The sequence below is a fragment of the Fibroporia radiculosa genome (assembly GCF_000313525.1).
Source record: "Fibroporia radiculosa TFFH 294 genomic supercontigs, scaffold2644, whole genome shotgun sequence".
In the NCBI taxonomy this organism is placed as follows: Eukaryota; Fungi; Basidiomycota; class Agaricomycetes; order Polyporales; family Fibroporiaceae; genus Fibroporia; species Fibroporia radiculosa.
In genome coordinates this window covers 24,641-52,164 of record NW_012133357.1, presented here as the reverse complement: position 1 = coordinate 52,164, position 27,524 = coordinate 24,641, and the positions used below count along the sequence as shown (strand labels likewise).

General features: G+C 49.5%; 12 protein-coding genes across 12 annotated transcripts; 5 read left to right on the top strand and 7 right to left on the bottom strand.

Annotated features, from left to right (window-relative positions):
* Positions 1–922: 922 nt before the first annotated feature.
* Positions 923–2,164, bottom strand: FIBRA_04128 (uncharacterized protein; the record flags this gene model as incomplete). The annotated part of the gene is made up of 7 exons (XM_012325945.1): positions 923–1,024; positions 1,086–1,160; positions 1,210–1,239; positions 1,294–1,344; positions 1,401–1,499; positions 1,549–1,749; positions 1,814–2,164. 7 exons carry the CDS (start codon positions 2,162–2,164, stop codon positions 923–925), a joined length of 909 nt encoding a protein of 302 aa, XP_012181335.1.
* A 1,750-nt stretch (positions 2,165–3,914) lies between these two features.
* Positions 3,915–5,280, bottom strand: FIBRA_04127 (uncharacterized protein; the record flags this gene model as incomplete). The annotated part of the gene is made up of 2 exons (XM_012325944.1): positions 3,915–5,071; positions 5,133–5,280. 2 exons carry the CDS (start codon positions 5,278–5,280, stop codon positions 3,915–3,917), a joined length of 1,305 nt encoding a protein of 434 aa, XP_012181334.1.
* Positions 5,281–6,458: 1,178 nt separating this feature from the next.
* On the bottom strand, positions 6,459–8,421 carry FIBRA_04126 (uncharacterized protein; the record flags this gene model as incomplete). The annotated part of the gene is made up of 11 exons (XM_012325943.1): positions 6,459–6,587; positions 6,649–6,809; positions 6,864–7,047; positions 7,110–7,256; positions 7,312–7,330; positions 7,383–7,495; positions 7,550–7,617; positions 7,672–7,777; positions 7,835–7,956; positions 8,080–8,268; positions 8,331–8,421. 11 exons carry the CDS (start codon positions 8,419–8,421, stop codon positions 6,459–6,461), a joined length of 1,329 nt encoding a protein of 442 aa, XP_012181333.1.
* Positions 8,422–10,265: 1,844 nt separating this feature from the next.
* On the bottom strand, positions 10,266–11,127 carry FIBRA_04125 (uncharacterized protein; the record flags this gene model as incomplete). The annotated part of the gene is made up of 5 exons (XM_012325942.1): positions 10,266–10,352; positions 10,410–10,613; positions 10,670–10,761; positions 10,816–10,879; positions 10,936–11,127. The coding sequence occupies 5 exons, from the start codon at positions 11,125–11,127 to the stop codon at positions 10,266–10,268; spliced, it is 639 nt and encodes a 212-aa protein (XP_012181332.1).
* A 1,301-nt stretch (positions 11,128–12,428) lies between these two features.
* Positions 12,429–14,007, top strand: FIBRA_04124 (uncharacterized protein; the record flags this gene model as incomplete). The annotated part of the gene is made up of 10 exons (XM_012325941.1): positions 12,429–12,731; positions 12,784–12,847; positions 12,897–12,985; positions 13,041–13,216; positions 13,269–13,281; positions 13,336–13,383; positions 13,442–13,499; positions 13,567–13,724; positions 13,779–13,844; positions 13,900–14,007. 10 exons carry the CDS (start codon positions 12,429–12,431, stop codon positions 14,005–14,007), a joined length of 1,083 nt encoding a protein of 360 aa, XP_012181331.1.
* A 2,296-nt stretch (positions 14,008–16,303) lies between these two features.
* FIBRA_04123 (uncharacterized protein) lies at positions 16,304–17,193 on the top strand (the record flags this gene model as incomplete). The annotated part of the gene is made up of 5 exons (XM_012325940.1): positions 16,304–16,603; positions 16,665–16,728; positions 16,783–16,871; positions 16,926–17,101; positions 17,160–17,193. 5 exons carry the CDS (start codon positions 16,304–16,306, stop codon positions 17,191–17,193), a joined length of 663 nt encoding a protein of 220 aa, XP_012181330.1.
* Positions 17,194–17,250: 57 nt separating this feature from the next.
* Positions 17,251–17,898, top strand: FIBRA_04122 (uncharacterized protein; the record flags this gene model as incomplete). The annotated part of the gene is made up of 5 exons (XM_012325939.1): positions 17,251–17,274; positions 17,333–17,390; positions 17,454–17,611; positions 17,670–17,735; positions 17,791–17,898. The coding sequence occupies 5 exons, from the start codon at positions 17,251–17,253 to the stop codon at positions 17,896–17,898; spliced, it is 414 nt and encodes a 137-aa protein (XP_012181329.1).
* Positions 17,899–18,590: 692 nt separating this feature from the next.
* On the bottom strand, positions 18,591–19,615 carry FIBRA_04121 (uncharacterized protein; the record flags this gene model as incomplete). Its single annotated transcript, XM_012325938.1, has 4 exons — positions 18,591–18,605; positions 18,654–19,087; positions 19,134–19,528; positions 19,578–19,615. 4 exons carry the CDS (start codon positions 19,613–19,615, stop codon positions 18,591–18,593), a joined length of 882 nt encoding a protein of 293 aa, XP_012181328.1.
* Positions 19,616–20,100: 485 nt separating this feature from the next.
* On the bottom strand, positions 20,101–20,339 carry FIBRA_04120 (uncharacterized protein; the record flags this gene model as incomplete). Its single annotated transcript, XM_012325937.1, has 2 exons — positions 20,101–20,279; positions 20,330–20,339. 2 exons carry the CDS (start codon positions 20,337–20,339, stop codon positions 20,101–20,103), a joined length of 189 nt encoding a protein of 62 aa, XP_012181327.1.
* A 649-nt stretch (positions 20,340–20,988) lies between these two features.
* Positions 20,989–22,943, bottom strand: FIBRA_04119 (uncharacterized protein; the record flags this gene model as incomplete). The annotated part of the gene is made up of 9 exons (XM_012325936.1): positions 20,989–21,170; positions 21,234–21,274; positions 21,332–21,402; positions 21,455–21,583; positions 21,640–21,927; positions 21,984–22,064; positions 22,124–22,577; positions 22,632–22,761; positions 22,820–22,943. The coding sequence occupies 9 exons, from the start codon at positions 22,941–22,943 to the stop codon at positions 20,989–20,991; spliced, it is 1,500 nt and encodes a 499-aa protein (XP_012181326.1).
* A 916-nt stretch (positions 22,944–23,859) lies between these two features.
* FIBRA_04118 (uncharacterized protein) lies at positions 23,860–24,222 on the top strand (the record flags this gene model as incomplete). Its single annotated transcript, XM_012325935.1, has 2 exons — positions 23,860–23,994; positions 24,067–24,222. The coding sequence occupies 2 exons, from the start codon at positions 23,860–23,862 to the stop codon at positions 24,220–24,222; spliced, it is 291 nt and encodes a 96-aa protein (XP_012181325.1).
* Positions 24,223–25,121: 899 nt separating this feature from the next.
* Positions 25,122–27,045, top strand: FIBRA_04117 (uncharacterized protein; the record flags this gene model as incomplete). Its single annotated transcript, XM_012325934.1, has 4 exons — positions 25,122–25,160; positions 25,238–25,335; positions 25,362–25,482; positions 25,540–27,045. The coding sequence occupies 4 exons, from the start codon at positions 25,122–25,124 to the stop codon at positions 27,043–27,045; spliced, it is 1,764 nt and encodes a 587-aa protein (XP_012181324.1).
* Positions 27,046–27,524: the final 479 nt, after the last annotated feature.

Sequence of the window (27,524 nt, the reverse complement as noted above, 5' to 3'; positions counted from 1 at the left end):
TCGGTAATCTCGGTTAACACTTACAAAAAACTTCGGACCTGTTACATGGATTGTACGCCGGATCTGAAGCGCTGACATAGGACTGCTTGCTTTGCGCTGTCACTTGTCATCGATCATCTCCTGGGGGGTTCACGACATCCGCGCATGATTGGTAAGATACGTATGATGCAGATGTCTCCAGCTCTAGCATCTTCCTCAGCTCGCTCTGTCTTTCCCGCGCTGGCACCCATTGACGGCTGAGTTTGATGGACTCAGAGAGAAGAATGGAACCCTGCTTCGTCAACAACATTCTGGTCTTGTGCCCAGACGTGTCTTCGACACATCTGAGGTAGGCCTAGCAGAGACCCCGGGCCCCCCTTTCCAGAGGCGCTCGCTGAGCGCCCCATGTAACGGTCACACTGGCCTTCTCGGCCCGTCGTAGTTCTAGAAAAATCAGCTTGAATCACCCGATCGCACTCCATTTTGGGTAGCTACGCCTTGAGCGTGTCACGTCTGGGCACGAGACCAAAGATCGTCTACCGTGGATGATGTTGCCGTGATCTCAATCTGACCGATCTAGTGGCGCATGAACCTGTCATCCATCCATCGATTATCCGTAGGCTCCCCCGTCAGCTTCCGTGGGCAATCACATGCACACCTCCATCTCAAAGATCACATTCACCGCTTCATCAAAAATGATAGTTGAAACCTTACATGGTCACACGGTCATCTTGAGAGGAGACCGCTACCCATTTGGCTCCGAACCAAGCTTACAGAGTTGCTGACACCGGTCGACATATCAAAACAACATCCAACCTGTTTACCCTTTGACAAGAGCAATTTCAGAAAAACCAGACCATACAGACATTCCATCATATAACTGCACTAAACTGATAAAATCACCGGACATGCCATGCGTGTCGGCAGACGCAAGTATCAGAACTTATCCCGACCTGATCTGAGAGCTGTGAGACTTGATGAACGCAACGGACTCGCTGACCACTTCCTTGTGAACAGGTTCATTATGCAATTCATGACATGCGTCCTAAACCCCATTTTATGAGTTCAGCGTCGACTTTATGAAACTCCGATGATGGGAGACGGACCGGATAAATGACTAGCTTCTTATCCTCCACAGGAAGCTTGTCAAAAAATGCCTGTGTCGACGCAGGATCTGAAACCTATTCTTCACGGTTACTTTAGATCCAAGCGGCTTTGTAATTGGCTTACCTGGTCAGCCGTTCCTTGAAGTATAAGTAGCTGATAAGCAGAATGAGTAAGCACGGATAATTACTGACGAATATCAAGACTTACCGGAAGTCTAGGAGGCCAGAGCTGATAATCCTTGTCGAGGAGGGCAGCGCCCTGTAGTCACTATACAGTTCTTTGTGATTCGCATCCACAGGAGAATAGGCACGTACACCAGAAATAAGATCCCCAACCGACCGGAAACTACCGGGCATACCCACGAGCGGGTCTTCCACATAGGCTTTGTTAGTTTGTACATTTCGCGAGAGATCCTAGCGTAATATGCAGTCATTGCATAAAGACGAAGGGCAGAATAGATACCTGAGTCTTATTCTTGACCGGCACTAGCATGTTGGGAGCAACCAAGGCCACCAATCTACCCACAGAGCGCACAATTGTAGACGGTGGTTTGGTGAGATGAATGGTGGGGGCACATCCAATAATTCCCGATACAAGAGACGTAGCCGCTTTCGCTGAGGGTGGACTGTCGCGTGAAACGAAGCTGAACGCTAAACTACCACCCTGCAAAACGAGTACGGGACACTAATATGAAGTACGGCTACCTGAATGCTTTAGAGACGCGTACCATTGAGAAGCCCATGAGGAATAGAGGTAGTTCGTTGAACTGCGTGCGTACATGTTGAACAGCCCATTCCAAATCCTCCAACTGAAGTGTCCGGCATGTTCTTCCATAGGCACTGTCCTTGGATTTGTGTTCAGCATCTAAAGCAGTCCGTCCAAAGCCACGTTGGTCATAGACAAACACAGTAACCCCGTTCTCTGCAAGGGAGGAGTGAAAATCCGTATAGCGACCAGCATGTTCAGCTGCACCGTGTATGAATACAATGGACGCAATGGACGAAGCTGCAGCATATGTTCGTGTGTAGAAATTGGTAGAGCGAGGACCGATAAGCCAAGCCTCCGAATATCTTGCCATAGGTGAATTGGATGCCGTGGACGGAAGTTGACTGAAGGATCACCCATGGCGTACTAGCACTCACGCTGCTAAATAGGCCAATCACTTGTGGTCAACATGATAGACAGGACCCCGAGGACACAATCTCTCACCCTCAGGGACCTCGACTCAGTTTACTAGCTGCGATCGCTCTCGGCGAGTTTGACTGGTATAGTGTTTTCATCAGAGAGCTTGAGCAAAGCAGACTTGAAGATTGTCGCTACTTTTGTAATCAGGAATGTCCCCAGTATTTGGGAATCGGGTCGCGGTCATCATCAAAACAATGTCTGTAAATGTGGCACTTATCAACCTGTTATAATCCTGGTGTGAGTATGTCTTCATAGAAAAGCACAGATATGCAAACTGTGGTCTCCAGTAAACCCCAACCCGGCTCAAACTTGAGCTTATCTGTCTGGACAACGCGCCATATCGGATTATCTTATAATTGTATGGTATAATAGTATGCTGATGGTAAATTTGATCTCCACCGAATTATGTGGGAGATTTCATATTGGCCTTACAAGGCCTATAAGGCGCGTAAGATAATAGCTGCATAATAAAGAAGGCCAAATTTGGCAAGGTCTTGCAAGGGCCCAGATTCATCGAGCGCAGAGGTCTCTCAGCAGACATAATTCACTATCCATTTTGTCACCTTGAAATACATAGAAATCAGACACATAATGTGGTGTAAGTGTGCGCGTTTTTGCCTGGTGTGACTTATATCCGCTACGCAAGTTCGCATGATACCGGTCTCCTTCTCCACACTCATCAGAACAGGCGCATGGAACGCTTTTCGGGGAGATGAGATATAAGTCATATGATGAATTCAGTGAGTTTATTGTGCTTATCAGAATAGTGATTTTGCTTAATGTGACGGAATTAGATGGAATCTCATCCTTTAATAATGCTGTTGTTCGTGCTAAGCAGGATTATAACAACTCGAAGTGCACTAGGCGCTGGCGAGACTAGACCCCGCGCGATATGGAGACTATTTCACGGCTAACACTGCTCGTGCTGGTTGGAAATGTATTTGAAAAGGACCATTATTACCATGAGATTAATGCTGCATATATACACTGGCGTGAAATATCGGCGTACTGACTTCACAATCAGATCTTTGTGAAGTCAGCGCGACAGCTACGGGCGTTTTTTTCCTATTTAGGCAACACATCCCCCCCAAAACAGCTGTGTACTATGTAATGATAACGAATAGTGGATATGAGGGAGACCAATGCGAAATTGCATTCGCGGCTATGGGTAGGATAAGGCAAAAGCACAGCAAATCCCACGACATTATGTATCCAATTTCCATTCTAAGGTGACAAAATGTATCCCGAATTATGCCCGTGGAGAGACCTCTCTGCGCTCGGTGAAGATATAATATATCTATGGCAAGTGACACAGAGTCTTCTCGCAACCAGTGAGAAAATCTTATTGGTTTGTTAGCGTTATCGAACAACCCATTCCAAATCATCCAATGGACTCCGTCGTCCGGCATGTCCTTCCATAGACTCACACTGTCCTTTAGTTTGTGTTGAGCGTCCGAAGCATTCCGCCCAAAACTACGTTGGTCATAGACAGACACAGCTAGGGGGCGCGGGATTGGACGTTAGACAACAGAGCAAGAGAAATATATACATATCATTGAAAAAGGCGGGGAGATGCTACATATTATTGAAATCCACTCACCATTGTGTTGTCCTACAAGGCGGATGAGGAGATTGCTGGTGTTTCACAGCCCCGATTGCCTGTTGTCTGAACCACTCCCTTCTACAATTGCCTTCACAAGCGGCGCCGTCGCCTTCCTCGTCGCATGCGCATTCTTCTGCTTCCACACACGCACCTCTATACCCGGTCCAAACCCAGCATCCTCCTCCGCCCCCACCTTCGCCCACCTCCTCTCCTTCAGCGCCAACTCTGCACTCCCTTCCAGCCCACGAACCAAGCGCGTCGCCAGCTCGCGCTCGCCATCATCGCGCACACGGATAGTCCACAGCTGCTCGCGGCGGTGCTTCCCGTGCCCGTGCCCGTTCGCCTTCCCCGCCTCCCGGAACGAGGTGAGTACGCCCAGCGCCGCGAGTCCGCGCTCGTCCATCCACGCCTGCGCCGCGTCGGCGAACGCGCCTCCCTCGCGGGGGAGCCACACGCCCAGCGCGAGCGGGACGGACGCGAGCCCGACGCGCAGCACGGGCGTGGGCGCCCAGGAGGGGGCGAGCGCGTACTCCTTGTAGTCGCGCCGGAGGAGGTCGCGCGTGCCGAGGTGCGCGACGGACGCCTTTTTGTGCTGTAGCGTGTCTGCAAGCGTGCGGATCGCGGGGGACGCGTGGAGCGAGGAGGATGTGGCAGAGAGGGTGCTGCGGGGGGCGAGGAATGCCGCGGCGCGGTGGTCCGCGTCGACGGCCTTCCCGCCGGGGACGAGCCCACCCGTGTCGACGAGGATCGCGGCCAGGAGGAGCGTCGCGAGCTCGGGTGGAACGCGCTCGGGACAGTGCTCCTCGAGGAGCTGTGTAACGAGCGAAGCGCAGCTGCCGACGCCCTTGACGACGATGCGGGGGTGTGCCTCGCCGCGATAGAGGCCCTCGTCCTCGTGATGGTCGACGATGGCGACGACACGTGCGACGGGATTGTCCACGCTGAAGAGTTGCGCAAGGCGGTTGTGGTCAACGAGCGCAAAGCGGGTGGAGGGGAACGGAGCAGATGGGGCTTGAGGGACGTCGTCGACGCAGAGGAGGTCGTGCGCGTCGACATTGGCGAGGGCGAGAGCGTGCTCGTTCTCTGCACGGAGGTGGAGGTCGCTGCGGGGAGTTTGGACGAGGGGAACGGTAGGCGAGTGGCGGATTGTGCCTGCATACCACGCGTAGGCAATAGCACTGGCCGCAGAGTCGAGATCTGGGATGGGAGAGGGAGATCGGAACTGCGTCACTGCGAATTTTATTCGAATTTTGCCTACCACCTGCCTCGTTGCCCATCGCCACGGTCCATTCCCCACCCTTTCCAGCCTTCACTGCGTCGATGTATTCCCGCTTGGTCTCGCGTAGGAAATCAGGGAGCGATCTCGACGCACTTGCGGCCGCAGGATCAAGCGCATCTGACTCCATGGTGACGCGGACTTGATGGAAAAATCTGGGGAGCAGGCTGTTGAGTAGCGATGGAGAAATAATATGAGTTCGCTGGTCTACTGCGATACCGATGCAAGCTCGGAGATGGATGGGGTCACAGCGGCGAACGCGCCACGCACGGTACAACCGCGCGCTCGAAGATGGGAATTGATATGTCGACGCCGTCTGTTCTGCACACAGCCGAGAAATCATGTAAGTTTGAAGCACTTGAGCGCAGAAACTCAAGTCATGAGTCAGGGCAACAGACCTTCAGTCAGGCCGGACAGGTATGAACGTCAAATTCGTCAAATTCGCTAGCAGCTCCGTTGCAGCGCGTTTGGCCCAGGCGCTCAGTCGCTTGTTCTCTTCTTTCTCCTTCTTTCGACAGAGGGCGCTGCTTACTCTACGCAACTTACTTAGTCAGATCTTTGTTGCACGAAATTAATGTCGATATTCTTTACTGGGTACACATCCATCACGACGAGCGAAATAAGTGGGGCAAAGGAGCAAAGTGAGTTGACGTGGTGTCACTGCAGAGGGCTATTTATTTACTTGCAAAATACTTCTCACTTGCTACCATCGCTTTTACACCACTGCAGACGTTTCGTTAGGCGATGTATGTATAGGTTAGTGAATGCGGGGAGATCGTATTCGCCCTGTTAAAAACGCTGCCACAGATTAATGTCCTCGGCTCGACGCTTGATTCTTGTGGGCTCAAGCCCTGATTTCCATATCACTGAGAGGCCCTTTTAGCAGAGTCCGAGGGGCTCAGTCTTTTCAGGTTCAATCCTTCTGACACTTTTTCACAACAATGTCGTAAGTAAGCTAGTTCAGGATATCTGGTATCAGCTTGCCGATGCGCCACCTTGCTAATGCGAGAGGTTGAGACGCACGTATACACAGACAAGAAACATATTTGGCCATAAAAATGACCATTGTAGCAGACTTTTGATCCACATGCCATGAATTGGTCTCGTCGGGTTTTCGCATCAATTTCAACATGGCAGACCTCAGGTGCTACTCTTGCATAACATGGTAAGTAAATTTAGTGATTTGCTCCGCTCAATAGACTCTGACGGACTAGGATAAGAGATCGGAGCCACATTGCGATGATGATGCTTTCTTTATAAATGGTGTCCTAGGATCCATCCGAGAGTGTCTACCCCAAGCACCGCGACTCACAGCCTCGCATGCTCACTCGGACCTGGAGGCACACCGCTAGGGTTGTACCTCAATGCATCCTTATTGAGGTGCACGTCCTCCTTGATGGAACGATAACCCGCAACTGTCATCGTGATATCCAGATCCTGTCGAGTCGTTGAATCACTACGCACACAGGAGTATAATGGCAGATGCAATCGGGCTCACCGCAAGGAGACTCTTCATAACGTGTCTGCAGCCGGCCTCGCCTTCGTGGGCCATGCCCCAAACATACAGCCGTCCGACCTCGACAGCGTGAGCACCGAGTGCGAGGGCCTTGAATACGTCTGAGCCTGTACGCACGCCCGAGTCAAATATGATCGTCATTTCTACAGTGACACCGTCAGAAAATAAAATCCAATGAGTCGAGACACCAAACGTACTGTCCTCAACAGCCTCCACAATCTCTGGGAGGACTTCCAAGCTCCCAACCGCACCGTCGACCTGGCGGCCTGCATGATTCGTTACGACAATACCGTCGCAGCCTGCCTGGTGTGCCTTGATCGCGTCCGCGGCACTCTGGATGCCTTTCAAGACAAAGGGACGCCCGTTGGACATCTTCTTCCACTATTCCACACCCCGGGCAGGGTCAGGGCCATATGCAAAAATTGGGAAGAGAAAAGACCCACCTCGCCGATAAGCCAGCGCACTTTGTCCCACGTATGCGGCTTCCCGTGCCAGACACTGTGGTCGATCCATTTGCCCGAGTCGCGCGCGAGCTCTTCGCCATGCTTGCGCATGAACACTGGATCTGAGGTGCCGATTTCGTTTCCTACCTGTTCGGGAATCAGTGAACACCATTCTCTCATATCCTCTGCATGAGGTACTCACACATGCAGGATAGTAGAACCTATGACGCAAAAATTTCAGATACATATGTGGAATTGAGGGAGAGACCGCACGTGTAGTTTGCCAGGTTGATGTCAGTTGGACGCCAGCCAAGCTGCCAGGTGTCCGTCGTCAGCATAAGCACGTCGAAACCTGACTTCCACGCGCGATTCATGAGTGACAGAGTCTGCATGGCCATGATGTCAGTTTGAGCATGAGCAATCGAACAGAAAGTTCCTACAATCTCATCGTCGTGGCCCATGTACATCTGGTAGAATCGTGGGCTCTGTGCGTTCCCACCATTATTTCCTGTCGCATAAGGTCAGATACAGTGGTGCATGATTGAATAGGCAAGCTACTAACCATCGTATTTCCAAACACTGTTGCTCTCGTTCTTTATCGCGGCACCGGCATCATTGGCACGCGCAACATCTTCAATAGGCTGAGACCCCGCAGTGGATAAGCAATACTATGTCCAGACGAGCTTTAGGGCGAGATGGTAGGGTATATGCGCGTGAAAACTCACGGGAAGTCCAAGTTCGCCGGCAATCTTTGCGGGAACAAGCTCGCCTTGTTGATGGTACAGCTTGTTTATCCCTATTGGAGCAAAGAGTATGGGGGCAGGAATACGGTGACCGAAGAGAGTGGCTGGATGATGAGTAGATGTGCGGCGTGAGTTTTGGAACGGAAGAATATTCGATGAAACACGTGATGGTGAAGGAGTCGAATGACGTCACGCGTCGAGCGGGGGAAAGCAGACGGAGGACTCACTAGTGAGGTCGCGGGTGTTGGTGTCGACGAGGGCGCGGGGGACAATGCGCCAGCGGTAGAAAGCCTCCCTGTTTGCGCGGTCGGTCCAGCCAAGACCCGCATTCGAGTTGGCATAAAAGTATGCGCGGTCGCCCAGCTTCTTCTTCGTCGACTCTTGAAGCTCTTCGGGGTGAACAGAGAAACTTGGGACTACTCGTATACCATGAGTTCGGGAATAAGTGACAGAAATGAGAGAGAATAAAGAGACGTACGTTGGCCGGTCTCACCACCGTGCCGGAAAACTTCACGCTGGTAGAGAGAGTAGTGGGGCGAAGGACCTTTGGGCTTGTTTTCTGGGTCCATTGGGAGATGGTGATGTATTTAGAGTACGTGTTGTAGCTGGGAGAATTGAGAGGTTGTTCTGTCGAGACTGACTACTGCTGGGTTTTTATATGCGTCTGGTGCAGCGAAAAGTGCCGTCGTGCCGTCTCGGTCGCTCCTTCTTGATGTGATGTCATTCCAGAGGTGGAGGATCCTTCGGAACAACGGCGGAAGAGCTCTGACGGAGACATAGCAGCGTTGAAGGAGGAAACGCACTCTGCGCTCCACAAGTTCGTCGCGGCCTTCCGTGGTCGTGACGCTCAGCGGCTCTCGACGGGCGCTGGCAGTCACAACGGGCGTCTGCACGCCCTTGTCCTTCGCCGACTTCTTCGGTGAGTATATTGTCAGCCTGACTACAGATAGGTTCTCGGGCAAGTTCTCTGTAAATCATCTAGCATCTAGTGAACCCTAGGATACCGAATCTCCTGTAAGAAAACACTAGTCATCCTACGGTCACAATTTTCCCAGGTCGTCTGGACTTTGGCGTGCTAGTGTCACGGTGTAGTCAGTACCAAGTACACTTCAAGCACCACGGCTAGTCGTCTCGATGGCGGCTCCCCGTACTCGAGAAACACGCTGAGGCCACGTCCGCAGTCGAGTGCTCGACATTCCGTACAGAACCCTGTTGATCCTGTGCCGTCTCTCTAATGGGGTCGTATGGCACGCCGCCCATTCTCGTGCGCCCCTCTCTGTTGACGTGCCTCACCTTTAGTTGTTGTACGTCGTGCGGTGATGCATGAGGAAGTCTTGAAGGCGGAGTCTGTGAATTGTTCGTTTGGCTCATGTTATTTTCGGGAGAAGCATGAGATTGTATACTCATCACCGGGGATGTAGCCATACCGCCAGCCTGCGGAGACCCGTTCGAGCTGTCTGTAAGGTAACGGGAGTCCGTGTTACGCTGGTTTGACCGAGAGGTGAGTTCTCCATGTCGAATATTTGCCGCCAGTGTGTAGGTGCATCACTGGAAGTATTGTCTCCTTATAGCACCCCGATCATCTTGTTGGTTACTGAACTTGTCAGCTATTAAGAATCTAAATTCGTGACAAGCTTCTACAACGAAAAGGTAGGCCAAAAGTGTCGCATGTGATCGGTGAGTCATGCGCCGTAAGATCATCTATGTCTGGCTCGAACGATTGCGGTAGTCCTGCTTGCTGGTATAGCAATCAATTTGACGGAAGAGATTGCGGACCCATATCCGAATTTGGACAGTGTAATGAGATAACCCAAGAATATGTTGGATGAATCCAGAAGATCCACAAACATTCTCACTGTAACCAAAACGTAACGGACACAGTCACCTACAGGACTCATAGTCTAAGAAATCAGTGAAGTTGCCGCCACTGTTACCAGATGTAGAGTTTGATGTTGCAGATTCGCATGGGTTCCTTCATGAACTCAGATAAGAAGAGGGATGATATCCACTATGTCTACAATCCATTGTCGCTACTCTTCTACTGACACCTCTCCCCTTCTCCCGCTTGTGCCTCGGATAACACACTCCAGACCCCTCCCTAGGATATCAGCTGCGCTGCTCCAGCCTAGATGTAGGATTTACCGCTACCCTGATCGCCAATACTTCCTGGATCGGCTTTCTCACCAGCATGGCATTGTTCCACCTGGATCACAAAGCATCAGCTGCCAGCGCCACCACAGGTGACAGTTTATATGCATCGGTGTCGCTCTTATGGACTACCGATCAGAGCACTCGCTTGCTGCGCCGAAATGTCACATCATGAAAGTCGTCTGAAAGTGCGTAAATTGTATCCAAACAGTGTGATATCGATACAAGGCTCAAACGTCTTCTGTTTGTAGACAACAGCATCACCTTAGTCGAGTTTCGTCGCATACTTATTCAAGGCTTGTCGTATCTCTCCAGCTCCAGTTTTCACGGGAACAAGCTCTTTCTTCAAGCCCTATGACATCTCAATACGTCAACATGAGTGAAGTTGAAAGTGATAACCGGATCCCACCTCAACAACCTTCTTCCGGTTGATAGCGTTGGCTTCTTTGAGGACGTCGACAATATGAGTACTTTCTCCGATTACCTGGACAGGCTGTCTCAATGTCGACAAGAGGAAGACAACGGCGCGACCTACAAGGGCCTCGATTTCGTTGAACGCGTCTTTCACACCCGGAGTACTGTCTAGGGGGTATTTGTTCGAGGGGAGTTCTCCCTGCAACGAGCGCACATTTATCAAGAACCTCGAGGAAACTGCCAGAGAAAACGAACATCTAACAAGCTGTTGAATTCTTTGATAACGTCTTTTACATCACCATCAGTCGTGACATCTTCTAACATCGAGATGAAGACTTCGACAAAGCCTGCAGGAGAAAATATGTCAAGGTACGAGCTGGAGTATTAGTAAGAGGTCTGACTTAGGTACCAAGCCGAGATGGAAGAAGCAGCGTCGCGGGTATCCTGCAAAGTTTTGACCCAGCGCTAAACTTTACTGGTTCAAACTCGTTGCGAAAGTATCATTCGGAAAAGAAACGTACACTGCTGAACTGCTCTAAGCTGGCCTGAAGCTCTGACACAAGTTGGAAATTAGTGACGTATTTATCGGCGAAGTCTGCAGCATCCCGTTTGGCACGAGCAACGCCCTTGTCGATGGTGATCCCTTCGTCAGAAAGGCCATTGATCTTGACGATGAATCGCTGCGGGTTCGCGAGTAAGGAGGTGTGAACCATATTTGGTTTTATCAAGAGACGAGCGACGGCGAGAGATACTGGGGATACATAGTATCATCGGACTAATATTTATACTGTGTGGAAGCTCAACCGAACCTCCTCTCAAACCGATTTTTCTTGCAGGAACTGGCTCAACTTCCAAGTGACAGATTCCTTATGGATCTGGACTCCAAACCCACTCCCGAGTCACGCCTCGGTAACTTTATGTAAAGCATAAGTGCCATGCATTCGTGATGTCAAGTAACTTGCTCTGCAAACATAAGCGGGTATCCGTATTTGACACTAAATATTGTGTTGACGCCTTTCTAATATGCTTACCTCAGGAACCATCGAACTTGAAGTGAATGCCATGCCAAGCGTCACCTGCATGGATGTCGGAAATAAGTTCATGCCGATTGTGTCAAGCGCTATGCGTTTGAGATGGCTCAAGGCACTTGCCCTGGAACTATAGGCACGAACTCGCGTCCATTTCTAACACCCATTCTATTCTAAACGTCTTTCATAGTATGTTGGAAAGAACTTACGCCGACATTGCCAATCAAGTGTATGCGTTCGTGATGCCAAGCAATGGTCTCATTCTTACTATTAGCACAACACTGTCAGGGCTATAAAGCTCATGGCTAGTGCATTCTGTTCAGGGACAATTGATGGATGGGTCGGCGACCTGCCAGCACCGCCGTCAACACTGAGAGGAGCTCGTGGGATGAATTCATTGCCTCAGGGGCTCACTGTCAAACAAACTCGCGTCGCAGTGTAAGGTCCCGTAGAGCCTGGTCGACACTTGACATCTCGGTAGGTTACCTCTAGTTTGGTATATTGAAGTCGATCAATTTCTTGCTCCACAAACACGAGTATGTATTCCCATTCATTGAGTAGTATAATTCTAGCCTCCTATGAAGAGCGTCAAACGTGAACGAATTTCATTTCAGGCGTCTTTCATGGTATGTCGGAACGACTTGAATGCCGATCGCACGCTAACGATATCAGTTCGCGGCGTCAACCAACTTGCTCTGTAAACGCAGGTACGTATTCGCGTTCGACATCTATTGTTCTGTTCGTCTCTTTCCAACATTTGTACCCCTGGTGGTACGTCGCAATGGGTTTATGCCAAACTTCCAGACAAGGCCATTAGAGCGGCTTGAAAATTTGCCGGTGTTTAGCTTTGTACAGCAGATTACCACGAATGTCTGTGGAATATCCAGTACAATCCATTAGACCAAGAGTCCCTGAATATAAAAGCCGTGCTTTGACATCTAGTTTCCACAACATTCTCGCTTGCACTTATCTCTGATCTATTGGACATGGCCGCTGTTGCAACCCTCAGCTTTGTAGAAGCCCAGAAAGTTCTTGACACTTGGGCAGTGACAGGTGGACCGACTGAGCAAGAACAAATCCAATACGCGAACGCTGCGCTCAAGGAACTAGACAACGAAGATCAGGTCAAGAAATTTCAAGACAATGTTAAGCAGGTCGGTGTTTGGGCCAATCAACTTGATACGGCTTTCGACCACGTAACTCGCGGCTTCGAGGACATGGTTGCGAAGTACGGCAAAGACTTCCCGGATATTTCTGCCTACCTCAACGAATGGAAAGGCTACAAGGGGGTGAGATCTGACTTTCGTCTGGGTTACACATTCTGACAGTTTCAACGACTAGAACTGGGTGCAATATCTATTGGACTCGCGCGATGTCGCGTCCAAAAACATCACACTTCTCAAACGTGCGTTGCTCATAGTCTTCCTCTGGGTGCCATTAATCATTCCATACAGGCTTTGACCAGATTTTCCTTGACATGGTGGAAAACATTCAGACTGATCAGGATCGCCTGGATGTCATGAAGGAACTTGAACAATTTATTGTTTGTTTCCCTCCCTCGCCGTGACCTCCCGTATTCATAGACGTTTCTTCTATAGGACGAAAAGCATGATGATTCTGTGCAGTTGTCACAAAATTTCCTTAACCTGAAACGTGATATCGAGGCCTTTGTCGACAAATTTGACCAGTGGATTGTCGAAAAAGGAGTTGAGCTTGAAGTGGAAGCGAAGCAATTGAAACAGCAAATTGCAGGTCTTCAGGGAGAAGTCGAAACGTAGGTTCCTTCCTGTTTTGTCGTGATTAGATCTCATGGAAAGCATTTCAAGTTTGGACAAGAAAGTTTGTTTTTGATGTCAAATTCTACCAGCTGTAAGCTGAGATATTTCAAACCAGATCAAGGATGCCACTACCGCACTCGCGATTACTGGCGGGTGTCTTTGTGTACGTATTTGTCTCTGCATTTGGACTTTATTCATGACAATCGTTTCCACAATGTCAGATTATTGGAGTAGTTGTCGCTGGCTCTGTTCTTGCTGTATATCAATCGCAGCGTAATAGTAAGTGCCATCATGGATATACTAGGCTATCTACTCTCGTTTGGCAACCATCCTTACACTACATCAGGTAAGGTGGAGGAACTTCAAGTCAAACGAAATGCACTCGAGGACGTCAACCGGAAGCAACAAAATCTAGCTCACCTCAAAACCGAGTTCGATGGCTTCAAGCCTGATATTTCGTTAATTTGCGAGAAGCTGGTCTTATTTGCCGAAATATGGTCTTCGGTGAGTCTATCCGTTCAATAGCAATGTTACTATCGGCTAATACGAGCAATGTAGGTTCGTAGCCAAGCTGTACAATTCCAGGAGCATATCAAAGGAGGAATGGTCGCACTTACAAGCCTTGTAGGCCTTTTCTTTTCCCGTTTATTTATGGGTTGCTTGACTGATGATTTTGCAGAGGTTCAAGAGGGAGGTTCAACTCGCCAGAGCAGTATCTAAGCCCCTCATGGAAGGTCTGGCGAAATATGCCACTGAACTCGACAGCCGTGGTAAGGCAAACAAGTAATAGTCCATTAGATGATGTAAGATGATGTATTGTACATACCCTCGCTCTCGTTATGGCGTGAACGTTGAATATACTCAGTTCTGCTGTTGGGCCTCTGATAAACTCGCAATTCGGAACACCCACTATCCACTTAGGCAGTTGTTGATGAGGTTCAAAAACGATAGCTGTTTCACGAGACCAATCAGCGTGAACGCGCGCCCGATGTGCCCGGGCGTCGTGTTCATACCTGTCTGCCGCCGCACTGCAGACAGAGGTACCCACTCGCCGCGTTCGAGTAGCGAAACCTGTTCACCGCGCTCGGACAGCGACACCTGCCCACCGCGTTGCGCAGCGAATTGGCCCGCCGCGTCCGGGCCTACACTCACTGTCCCAATTAGGCAGTTGTTGGCCACTGTGAACCGACCGTCACCGACGTGACCACCGTTGACAAGGACAGCACCAAGCGTTGCTCTAGGAGTATCCTCAAATTTCGACTCTTGGGATCGCTTTATTGATTTATTTATATTCTATGTGGAACGCTGGTATTAATGCGAAAATTTTCAAGTATCTATCGTGCGGGAAAAGACACTTCAACGAGATAATGGGCGGGCGACATGTCTCTATTACTGGACAGGTTCTCATATTCATTCTCTAGCCTCAAGACGAGAAATGGTGCGTCATATCAATCTTTCAAGCCCTCTCTTCTTTACATTGCCCTTATGCCACAAACAGCGAAATGACTTCTCTATTCAACGTCACGAAGAGCAAACAAAGTTTTGCGGATCCGTTAGGAATGGAAATTGAGACAGCTATCGTGCGTTTTCAAAAGAGTTGAAAGTCACGACCTTTCCTCACTAAGCTCCAACACAACTTCAAGATTTCTCATTTTCGGGCTATTCAAGGGCTACAGCTTGATTCGAGCTCTCGTGATATAAGAACCCCCATACCAGGTATTCAATATCGCTGTTGCGGATGAGTCCGCATTCCCAGCTGGAATCCTAGATTACCGACTTTCTGGATCACAGAGTTGTGTCTGCTTTTGTTACTCCAGCTACACATTGCCGCAATTTGTTTTGAGCAGCTACGACCACGACCAAGGTCCATTTCCAAAATGACACACTTCCGTTTGAACTTTCTGACCGAGGTCTTTGGAACGCATTAGGTTCGCTCATGTATGTTGTTGAGGCGCAGGTATGCAATTGAATTAGTTGGAGTAGTGTCGCGCAAGATCCATTTTGTCGACAGAATGGAAGTTTTTTGGAGCATCCCCGAAGTCCCAACATTTGAATAGTCTCAATACATCCATCCTGGCTACCAATGCCTAACAACTTCTTGGTCAGGCAGGCACAGAACTAACAGCACTCTTCAAGCGTTCCTTGAACACCAAGGGTAAGCTTGCTTCCGCTAATGTCAACCCACGATGTGCCCTGACGCAGGTGGTCAGGCCTCAGGGCGTGTTTCAGCAATACCAAGAAAAAATGGAGGACTCTGTTTCCCCTGAACTTTGTATAGGATTCTAGGCTGCTCTCAGCCTGTAAACGAGAAAATGTCGTCAAGGAGGGTGCCTCGCCTGCGTCCCTCCTACACCTTGACATCGGGACGTGCCTCTGCGACATGCAGGTCCTTGTGACGCGAGCGGGTCCGAAGTGATTCCGGTCATTGTTACTCATCTGACAGGTCCTTAAAAGACAGGAGATGAATCGGTACCTGAAGAAATGTTACTTTGGTTAATCTACTCCAACACAAGTCATCATCTACACGACTTAGCTAAGTCGAATATGGAAAATGGGCCATATCGCACCCTATGCAAGACCCGGAATCTTGAAGCCCACTCCAGATAGGACAGATGTTTTGATGATGTCAAGTTGTCAGTGTCCTCCAGGGTCCAGAAACTCTGTAAGAAAATTATCTAGCACTCCAATGTTCCTCGCTGGTGGGAGCTTGACCGGTCCAGTGTTCAACAAGATATCGGAATTATGATCATAGCGATAATCCATGATTGACGCGCGTCGCATACACGATCATGCGACCAAGGCCCTCCAGAGCTTTTGGAACTATCCTATCAGACGTGTTCGCAGGCCTCCTACGGAAACTACGCGCCTGGAGAACTTGACCCTTTGGCTCAGCATGAAGTATCAATTCGGTTCAGCTGACAATCCAATTCAGCACATTGCAGGTGCCAGAGGACCTTGAAATTCATCTCGGCCGTCATCTTGCTCGCATTAAAGCTCGGTTCACTCAACCACTTGGAATACAGTGCCATTGCCTTACCCAACCCCCACTCGTATTCGCGTACTTCAGCCTCTTTGCGTTCGATATGGCGACTACATCTCCACCATCTTACGAGGAAGCCCTCGCAGAGGCCACACGCTTGCTAGCCCAACCTCTCACCGTCGACGAAAAGATCGAATTCGCCAAAGCAGCCATGAAGGTCCTCGAAGACGACGAGCAGGTCGAGCAATTTGAAAAGGATATCGAGAATGTTGGTATAGCCGCCATTCAGATTGACCAAGCCTTCGACCGTGTCAATCGCGGCTTCAAAGACATGGTCGACAATCGCGGCCGCGATTTCCCAGAGCTTGCCGGTTATAAAAGGGAATGGGAAGGCTATAAGGAGGTAAATATACCAGCCATTTACCATTCTCCTTTCGAGTTTGCTCACATATAGTTGTTTCTAGCGCTGGGTCAGGTACCTGTGGAACTCCCGGGATGTAGCATCCGAAATGAGTGCAATCCTCAAACGTATGACCCAAGTTGTGTCCGCGGGTTCTACCTTTTGACGGCCCTTATTTGTAGGATATGACCAAGTCTTTCTTGACTTGATTGAAAATATAAAGACTGATAAGGACCGTGAGGACATAATCCAGGAGCTTGCACAGTTTAGCGTAAGTTCACGAAGATTCTAGGTTGATGCATTTTATTGACTATTTGCCGTGTAGGGAGAAAAACACGGAACTGCAGCGCAAATGGCGATCAATTTCAGGAACCTCGAAATGGATGTCAGGCATTTTGGCGAGAGATTTGAAGCATACTTAGAACAGAAGAAGGTGGAACTCGACGTACTAGCGACAAGCTTAAAGGCCAATATCGATACACTCCAAGGACAGATCACGAGGTGTGTATTTCTGTCTCACTTGACGCTGTTTGTGTTAACAACTCACGCATCTTCGCAGCTGGAATGAGAAGGCATGTTTTCAGTCTTATTAAGATTTTTTAAAATCAACATACGAATATTTCATCTAGATTACTGCTACTCTTCTTGCAATGGGTGCCACCTTAGCATTTTCAGTATGTTTCCAATTCTTGATCCCGTGAGATTGAATAACGGTTCTTTTTGGCTGCACAGTTCTGGACCTTGATCATCACCGGTACAACTCTCGCGTACTTTATTGTCCAACGCGTCAGTGAGTGCTTAAAACCGGGCTGATGATGAGATTAGTGTCGAAACGCTTTGTACACATTTCTAGAGGCAGAAAGGGATCTCAACGCCAAGAAGACCGAACTTGCAGAAGTCAACCGCAAGCAAAGGGCACTGGCGGAACTCAAGACCAAATTCGACGGTATGAAACCAGACATTGCACTTATCTGCGAGAAGCTCGTGATTTTCGGCAACATTTGGCAATCAGTGAGTCACTCGTGTTCATCCGACCGAAGTGATTCTGTGCTGATACAGTCGATATCAGGTCAGCGCTCAATGCGCGGCTTTCGGAAAGCATCTCGAGAAAGGTATGGACGCCCTTAATGACGAGGTAAGCACCCGAATTGAGCCTTGTATTGAACGATTGAGCTAACCGGAGCAATTAGGAATTCCGGCTGCAAGTCAAGCTCGCTAGGAAGACGTGCACTCCCCTTCGTAACGGGCTTACCAAGTATGCGACATCGCTCGATCGATCTCCTCTCCGTAAGTCCTGAGGCGCTGGCAACTTCGAAGGGAATACAGGAGGATCCCGTGTGTTTATTGTTAATTGTGTTGTGCTACTATGTCCGTTATCCCATCGGATATAAATTTTACGATCGGCCCATACACCTTTTCACGACCACCAAATACATGAAAGCCGCCAATGTTATTACCTCTGATTTTCGTTCTCATGATATTTCCCTAGAGCCTAAACAAACACGTAGAGGATCAGCATCACAATCGAATTACCCATATGACCCATTATAAGCATACTACTTAATATCAATCGCACCGATATATCTGACAAAATCCAACATCCCCAAACCATCGTTTTGAGATCAAGGCCCCTAGTTCCTGGTAGTTCCCCTTCACTCTTCGGCTCGGGTACCTCGCGGCCAACTTTGTAACTCTATGCACATACATGTTGACCCAGGACGTGGTGTCCAAAAAGCCATGCGTTGATGCTTGATAACGTTTGGGCCAGTCTCACTAGCGTCGGCTGTGTATTCCACATTCCTAGATAGGGTTTTGGTACATTTTGGATGGTATATTTTGGATTCCTTGCTAAACGTACTGCCCTACGATTGCCAATACCTTTGAGGGTTGAGAAGCAATGTGCTGCCCGATGAGACCAACGAGGGCGCGTCGAGATCAGGGCATTTAACCAGACACGGCGCTGATTCTGAGGTCTACGAACGAGCATTCATTACTTGGGAAAACTCTGATAAACCAGTTAATGAAGCGCGAAGAGCGTAGTAATTAGACATACCGCCACAGAAAGCCCTCGCAGGCTAGCAGGAACGAAGTATCCAATCATGATGATCTTCCACGAGGCCGATAATTTCTTTCGATGGTCTTCTGCAGCCGCATATCCTCCTTCTGCATTTTCATGAGCAATGATGAGAAACCACGCCTTCTTCCCGCACCTATGCTCTGCGGATAGCTCGCCTTCAAGCTTCACCAGTCCCTTTTCGGCCGACGAATGCTCCGAACTGAGGGTCGATTGAATTGCGTATACGCCATCATTCGTGCAAAGAGCAGCATCAATACCAGGATAGTCTGCGATCGATGGAAGATAATAAAATGGTGCTCGAGTAAACTGGAGCCTTCCCGCGGTAGTGATGATAAGATCAGGAGGGATAGGTGTCAAATTTCCAGGCGACACTGTAGGCGCGGTATACCATGCAAAAGGTGTGCCCCCATCTGTCAGCGATGTATGGGCTAAACGTTCGAGCAAAACTAGCAATACCACATGAAGTAGCATGTCGAGAAAACTGCTGGAAGAGTGTGACTTGTTCAGTTGCGGTCTTGGCAAGTACAGCTTTGCACATTTCTGCGGAGTCCTCGGCGGCTGCAGGCACGAATGATTTATATTCACCTCGGGGCAAGTCGGCTTCGGGTTTGGGGCGTATCCACAACACAGGAGAATAAGCACTGGGCATAGATGAAGACCTAGCCAACAGGCTCGATGAGGCACGTTTGAAATCTTCCACAAATGCTCGTGCAGCATGCTGGATGGATGCAGAAGCTTGTTGTACTGCGTATGGGTCTTTGTAGGCTCGAACAAGACAACGAGGTGATGGACCCCATCTAGAGGAAAAGTCAAGAATCTTCTGGATTGCGTGCTGCCCCCATAAACAGTGTCTATTCATAGTCAGCTAAGTTCGGCATCTGCCAGTATCAGAGAGCATACGCAAGCGCGGCGAGTTCATTCTTCTCCCAAACATCCATAAAGGATTGCCTTGCCGAAATTTGCTTCATCCATCCTTTCCAATGAAAATCACAAGAAGCAGTCTGGATTACGCGAGACGTGGCTCCATAACTGAAGGCCCAAGCAGGTATAGCGATATCAGGATGAGAATCAGATAGACACCAGACATCAGGGTGTTTAGCGAGACAGGTGGATCTGTCACTTAATGATGTGGTGACATTGTGCTCATCAAGTAGAAAATAGAGGGAATTTTGTAGATGAAGAGCCACTGGCAAACCAACCCTCATGCGTTCTATAAGCAGGTAGACCAAGAGGTACGATTTCCTTTGGAAGCCGCAGTCCGTACGTCATGTTGCAAGTGACATAACACAACTTTCACTCACCTATCCCTGGCTGCCCGATAATAGATACACCTTTAAGATACTTCATGGTCGGGCCAGACTGGAATACGCCGATCAAGTACTCCCATGCATTAACGTACTCCCACCAAATGAGCAGAAAGGGTTCAAGGGAGAGACCCAACTGTTGGACAGACAGGCGTGCGATGGGCACGCAGGTCGAGGTACTTGTATTCGTGTGTTCCACCAGCGACATTGACGACCCCTGAGCCCAGAAGAGCGTCAGGGTTCATCCAGACAGCGTCGCGCAGGTCATTCAACGCAGCTATATGATTAAGTTTAGCATCTACAAAACATGATCAGTCGGATGGCTGTAAACAGAGGAAAATTGCGTACCGTAGCTCATGTTTAACGCGTATAGAAACAGGGACTGATATGCTCGTCTCGGTCAGCCACAAACACACTGTGTCGTTCCGAGCCGCCTGGGTCGAGGGTCATGTGATTTACTTACACCGTGCCTTTGCCAATCTACCCTCCTCCTCACAGAGACCGCTCGTCGAGTGAATCGATCTTGAGTTGGCTCGCGGAGACAATACACAGAATATGTAATCGGTTCTGAATGGCAGCGGATGAGTTGAACCAATTGAAGTGTCTACATGCAATAGGCTTAGACGGCGTTCTACCTCAAGTTGGCGATCTCGACAAACTGAGCTTCAACTTCGGGGAATGTGCAAGCCGTCGTATATGCACGGCTTCAGCCCATCAAGAACCTAGTTTCGGCTTACTGATGGTATACAGCTGTATAAACGGCTCTGTATCACTTCATATTTACAGTTCCTCTAGACAAGTTTGTTCCTCGAGCGTGACGAGACAGCTATTGAATTCTGAGTAGGTTGTAGAGAAGATTCATTATTCAATAGGGATATATAATTAGTTTCAAGAGGGAGAAGGCTGCTATTGATACAAATTTTAGAGTGTGTGTATGGTTGTCAGCTTACCACATGGCACAAGCCGGCATCTAAGTGGTATATTGTTTTCCATGCATATTACGGGTATCAGGTGGCTCGCCCCGGCCGGAAATCGGAGACCGATACTTCAAATGAGTCGTCCTGTTCTAACGTAAGACACTGAGCGGCCAGTTCATCCAGGAAATATTGCTTTGAGGGAGAGTAATCTGGGACTTTGGTAGAAGGCCTACGATGGTCGCCCATGCTGACGTAGTGTAGCTTCCGGATTGCTGGACGGAGGGGACAAATAAGATTTCGGGTTCAAGATTGGTTAGTGCATCATGAATACTCACGGCGTTGTTTCCTGAGCCGCACGTCCTTGAACTTGATGCGCCTTCAATTTAAAAAAAAATTACTGATATATACTGGCATGGCGTTACAATGGACTTACATCCGACTGAAGCCTCGATGTCGTTGGATTTCCGATGTCGACATTCTGCCGTAGGGGTCAATGACCAGCATCTGACATTAAAGCAATGAGTGTCTAAAGGCGATCAGATGCGGCCTTACTCACACCTTGGAGGAGATCAGACATATCCGGACGACCCATTACTTCAAGGCGCGCAAACGTTTCCTCAACACGAGCACTTAAGCTAGCCAGGAACTCATTCCTCGATACGTTTGGACCCTTCACAAAAGATGACTGCACATCTCATCAGCAATATACTCCGGCTGCGATTGACCCATAGTAGCACGCACTATACCCGTGAATACCTCCGCAATCACGACGCCGAGCGACCACAGGTCTACAGACTTGTCATACCACTGCCATCTCCGCGTAGGCTCAGAGAGCAGCTCCGGAGCGGCGTATTCGTCTGTCCTGATCGCGTCGTCCGTATCGCATCGACGGAGAACTCCACGGTCTAGTTCGCGGCATGCGCCAAAGTCTCCCAGAAGGCAGTGCCCTTCATTGTCGACGAGGATGTTTCCTGGTTTGATGTCATGATGCACGAAGCCTTGTTTATGAAGCCACTCCAGCGCAAGAACCTATCATGATGCTAATTAGATATCGCTATACGCCATCACAAGTGGTCGACGCGTACCAACTCTGCTGTAAGGAGCCATACCTCCTGATCGGTGAGGTAGCCTACGTATGACCGCAGGTCTCCTCCAGGGCAGAATTCCTATCAAGGAATGTACGCGATTAGGCCCTATCTCGCGCACGGGTAAAATATCAGCCCACCGTCAGCATATGCACGTAGCCCAGCGAGGTATGCCACGCCCAGAGCCGGTGGTCCAAATATGGGCGGAGCAGAAACGGCTGTGGCTCCTCCGCGAGGCGCTGCAGGATTCTCAGCTCCGCCACAAGCCCACGGCACTCAGGCGGCGAGAAGTCCCTAGTGTAGTGCACGACCTTCATCGCCATACTCTGACGGCGCACGACGTCCAGGACAAGGTACACTGCCCCAAATGCGCCTCCACCAAGGTATCCGCCCGGGAGAAATGGTTTTGTGGTCGGAGTGACCGCGTCGGCGCGGCCACGCACCCATCGTAAGGATGAGGCGGGCCACCATATAGACGTCTTGTGGGTGCTCGGGCCCGGTGTCGAGGTGGAGTTAGAGTTGGATACGTTACCGAGTTGGAGTGTGGTTAAACCCTTCTGGGTATCCCTCTGGGCTGTTCGTTTCACGGTCGCCCTGTACAAAGGGAGTTGATGAGATTGCGGCGTATGCGAGAAAAATAGCATATACCTGCGTACTGCTGATTGCACTCGATTCATTACACCCTTTGGCGAGGATTTATCACTCCCATTGGGCGAGACTGGCTCAGACGAAGAGCTCGATCCGGCATCCGCAGTAGTAGACCAGTCATCGGCCTGGCCTGCTCATTTTGTTCGTTGTACAACCTCGCAGACAAAGAGTTGCGAGATGGAGCTCACTATATGCCACGGAAGAGCGCAATTGTTTAACTTTCTCGTTTGTTGGGCTATCGGAAGGACCAGAGGCATCGTGGCGAGTGTTCTGCAATAGACGTTTTGCCTTCTTGATGAAGCTTTCGAACATAGCAGAGGTCGTGAGAGGTCGTGATATGAGGATAATGGGTATACCGTAACGTGCCCGGCCACCCTGATCGAACGCGTTGCTGTCACTTTATATGCCTGTCGCCACCGGTGGTCAAAGCGTCGCATCGAAATCCTGTGTGCGCGCCACTGGGACAGAGTGCATATGGGCCTGCTAAAGCGTGGGCGATAGGATGAGTGGCGAAACAAGACCTATGCAGCGTGCCTTGAAGGACAAGCATGTCCATCACGGGCACCAGCAAACAATAGTCACGTCTAGGCAAGTGATTAACGATTCCACAGATTGATGTTGCGCGTTATAAAGATGAGATCTTGTTGGAGCACCGATAGCAGCTTGCATTGACGGTTTCACCAAGATGAATCGCACTTACATGCGAGCTATAGACCTATCAGTTACCGCCACACCATAAGACTCGAGTGGCGAAACCCTATATGAAACCAGTAATCCTTCAGTATGGCAAAGAGAACTAGATTTTAAAGGATCTTGAGTTGTTCGAGATATTACTGACAGTGCACTCTTCAGGAATCTGCGGCTGAGTTGGCTTCGCATGATGACCAGTAACCACAAGAGGGCAACCAAGATCGATGTTCGGACACAGAGGTGATTGATACCGAAAGAATACAATACAATGCAATAGAAAAATGGCTTGAGCCATACATCTTCATGCAATTTGAAGTGTGAGATGGGTTCCGCAAACCAAACTACAGGCATTGGAGGCAACATAACGGCGCCTGGCGAAGAGCAGGGCATTCACCCACGTGACCGTATGCTTACTTTCGGCCTCCTGGCCGAGAGGTCTACATATTGCTCCGACGCCGCTTTCTGTTTCCTCCCTCTTGGAACTTCCGCTTTCCTGTCTTCTCTACCACTACCATCACCTACAAACCGTTCTGCGACGATGGCTGCTGCACCTACAAAACAAGCAATCCTTGAGCTGTACAAGAACACCCTTCGCACATCGAGAGCATTCAGCTCGTACAACTTCCGGCAGTACTTTGTGCGCCGGACAGAGGGTACCTTCAGGGAGATACAGGTGAGATATCTATACTTGTGACAAAGTCACAGGTGGCATCATAAGTGCTAGTATTGACGACGTGAGACACAGGAAGAGACCGATCCTGCCAAGCTGACGACGTTCTACAATGACAAGACGAAAGAGCTAGAGGCTCTTAAGCGTAGTGCCATTGTCAACCAGCTTTATGGTGGCTGGAAGCTGGTTGTAGAGAAGGACAGTGTAGAGAGAGAGCGAAGCGATAACTAGGCATTGGGATACCATTCACTCACGCCAGAATTGTATGTTGATGGGCTCTTTTCCAACATCGTACTGAACATTGATATCGTGCGCATGACCTTCATAGTCTATAGTGCACTTGGCTGTGCGCTAGTGGGAGCGACTAGTCCGGGGTCCGCTGACGTTGTATATAAGTAAGACGTGTCGCATGTATGTCTTGTGGTGGTATTGTTAGATTGACTTTTAGTGTTCTTTTGCAAGACTGTGTCGGATACTGGGATTTGCATTCTTCCCGTCTTTGTACCATCGCGTTGCAGGCCTGCATACATTGATGTTTAGTTGATGTTAAGTGATGGCCTTGTCCGAGCCATCTTATCAGATAATAGTCGGTGGCTACGGGCGCTCACTTGAGTTGGGGTGCGCGTATACTTTTGGACCACCCATTGTGCTTGAGCCACTCGTTGACGGCACTCGGTACAACCGGGCGACATTCTTCTGTAGAAAGTCCCTGTTGAGCGTTGGTAATCTCTTCATGTCTATAAAATAAGTGGGTTGATCGACCCCATCATAGCTCGCCACTCATCGCTCATGCGATTGAAATTGTTGGAATGCCGCCACGAACAAACGACGGGTCTTCCAGTACAAAATTGGAATGTTCAGGAGAAGTTAGCAGCCAGGTGCGTGTGTAGAATCAAGGGTTTAAGACTCCGCGAGCAAATGCGAGGGTCTACCACAGCTCCGTCCGCCACACCTGCCACACAAATCATTGGGGTCTTGTCCTAAAATGGGGCCTCGGGGAAATTAAAACCTATTGTTCAAATTTCCCCACTGCTTCACTTCAACCTCCAACGCTTGGGCCGTCCATCCACAGACTTTCCTGCAGACCACACACACTATTGCTCGCCACATCCAACGCTTTGACCTCGATCATGGCCCGCATATTATTGACCGATGATGCCGATCCAATGGTATGCGCTTTTCAGTGGCCAGAATATCCACTTGCGAGCTGAATGGCCCGTTACACTCCAGCCCGCACAAAAAATAGAAAACACCACGGCTTCTCACAGATGCCTTTTCATCTCAGAGTTATTTGAAGCCATCGCTCGCCACGTATTCTGCGATGGGGAAGGTCGCGGATCCATTGTGAGTCTCGCGGTGACCTGCATCAGTTTTCGCGATGCTTCCCTTGGCATCCTCTGGGAAGAACTGGATAGTATCGTCCCATTGTTCTGCTTGCTGCCTCGACATGTCGTATCTAAACATCTAGCTCTGGACACCGAAGAGTTTACGGTAGGCTCACAGGTCTCTCAACTGCCGATATACGTTAACAAAATTGATCAAATGTAGGGTTGGCAATGGGCCTTTAGCAAGCCCAGCTCTGACATGCGTCGTATAATGTATTACAACAAATTTATCAAGCATTTCCATTGGAAAGGAAGTAGTGAAATTGCCATAGAACCTCTTCGATGTTTCTTTGCAGCTTCCTCAGCTTGCACCCTCTTCCCTCGTATTAGGTCCTTCCACTGGCACGGTTGGGGCTTCCGTATGATAAGGTCGCCCTCAAGTTTTGTCAATTCTCTTCTCGAAGATCTGCGCATTTCGGCGGACAAAGAGGATTCTTTTGCCATCAGCTGTGTTCTGAACTCGGTACGGATGTTCTGTGACAACCTCCGTGTCTTCCACTTGGTTCCTCGCGGCTGCGAACACACACAGAAACGCCCACACCAAGGCGAATGGCGATCTCCTTACACTGGGCTTGTCGAGGATCAGGTTTGCGCCTTGGTTTGTCAAACAAATCTCGTCGAATTTCGATCGACATGTGCTTTATCGGTGGAGGGCATCGTCGCGTTAGCACGAATGCCAAATCTTCAGAGAGTAGAGCTCCGCCTGCCGGAAGACAGCCGTGATCAACGCGAGGTTGTCCGCCAGTTTCCTCAATTACCTTTCATATCGGTGAAAGAATTTCGTGTACACACAAATTTTCTTGCAGGGCCGACACTGGACTTCCTAGGTAGCGCACTGATCAGTGGCACTCTATCCCTGTTTGCTATCTGGGTTTTTTATCCGCCTAGTGAGAAAGAAACGAAGATACTCTGCAAGACGCTCCGCGGTCAGTGGAGGCCCCGAAGATGTCTCCATCGAATCTATTGCTATCTCGGTCACCAGTCATTCTTTCAACCACCGGACCCTCCTCAGCTTCCGGTCTGGTACGTCAACTTGGAAGTGATACAGCCCTTGCTTGCGCTGCCAATAACGGACATAGTGATCTACGCAGCACACGTCAAGTTCGTCACCCGGCAGCATAACGAAATAGAGTCCTGCACAGAGATGGCGAAGGCGTGGCCGCACTTGAATACCGTTTGGATGATGCCCAAAGATTCGGATGACATGACGCCCCTCTCGGCTATGGTACCGTTCGTGGAACATTGTCGTGAGCTCGAAAACATTGGCTTTTGTGTCGCACCGTCTCCGATACCTGTGGTCCCTGATGAATGGACATCCTCTTCTCGCGTCTCTACACATGCTTTCTTCTCTAGTTTGTCGGCAACTGATGAGGAGAGTGATCACATCAACGACTTCATTGCGATTCTTTTCCCTATCTGGGGCGCAGAACGCGCCAGACTGAACGAAGAGCTCGCCGAAGGCCCTGACGCGCAGGAGCTGCGGCGGGGAGAGGAAGATGCCGAAGATGAGAATGATGGCATGGATGAAAGCAATGGCGAGCAAGACGTGCTTGTAGGCGACGATGGCAATGGCACGAGTCGCAGCGAAACTCGCGGAAAAGTTAATCTGCTTACATGCAGCTGGAAAACATTGCTTAAGAAGCTTTCCAAGGTCCGTGCTCCGTGGTGAATTATGAGTATCTTCATTGAGATTGTGTGTACTTTACGATTTTTCATTCTCACCCATGCTCGAAGTGTATATGTTGTAGCCCTGTACTAAATCTGCAACATTTAGATCTATGACTACATAGAATGTATTGATGCTCTGTATTTCGCCTTTGCTATTTCGCCCTCGTCTTGTATTTACGAATTTTGTTTGAGTCAAATTGTGATTATTCATGCTTTGACGGCCTACAAAACTTGAATAAAATGCTATTTCTTTTTTTGTAGATGTCTGGTCTGCCCCTTGAGCGCGTATTACTATTCGCGCCACCGCGTGCCACGGTGTATTCGATCGGCGATCCTATCAACTGCGATCAATGCCGGCGCTTTTCCGAACTTCGAAGCGTCCGCTTTGCCTCTTCGCGACGTCTTTTGCTTCCGCCGACTTGTGTATCATAGCAGCAAAGCTTACTTACAAGAACGTAAATATTACACGACCAGTAGACA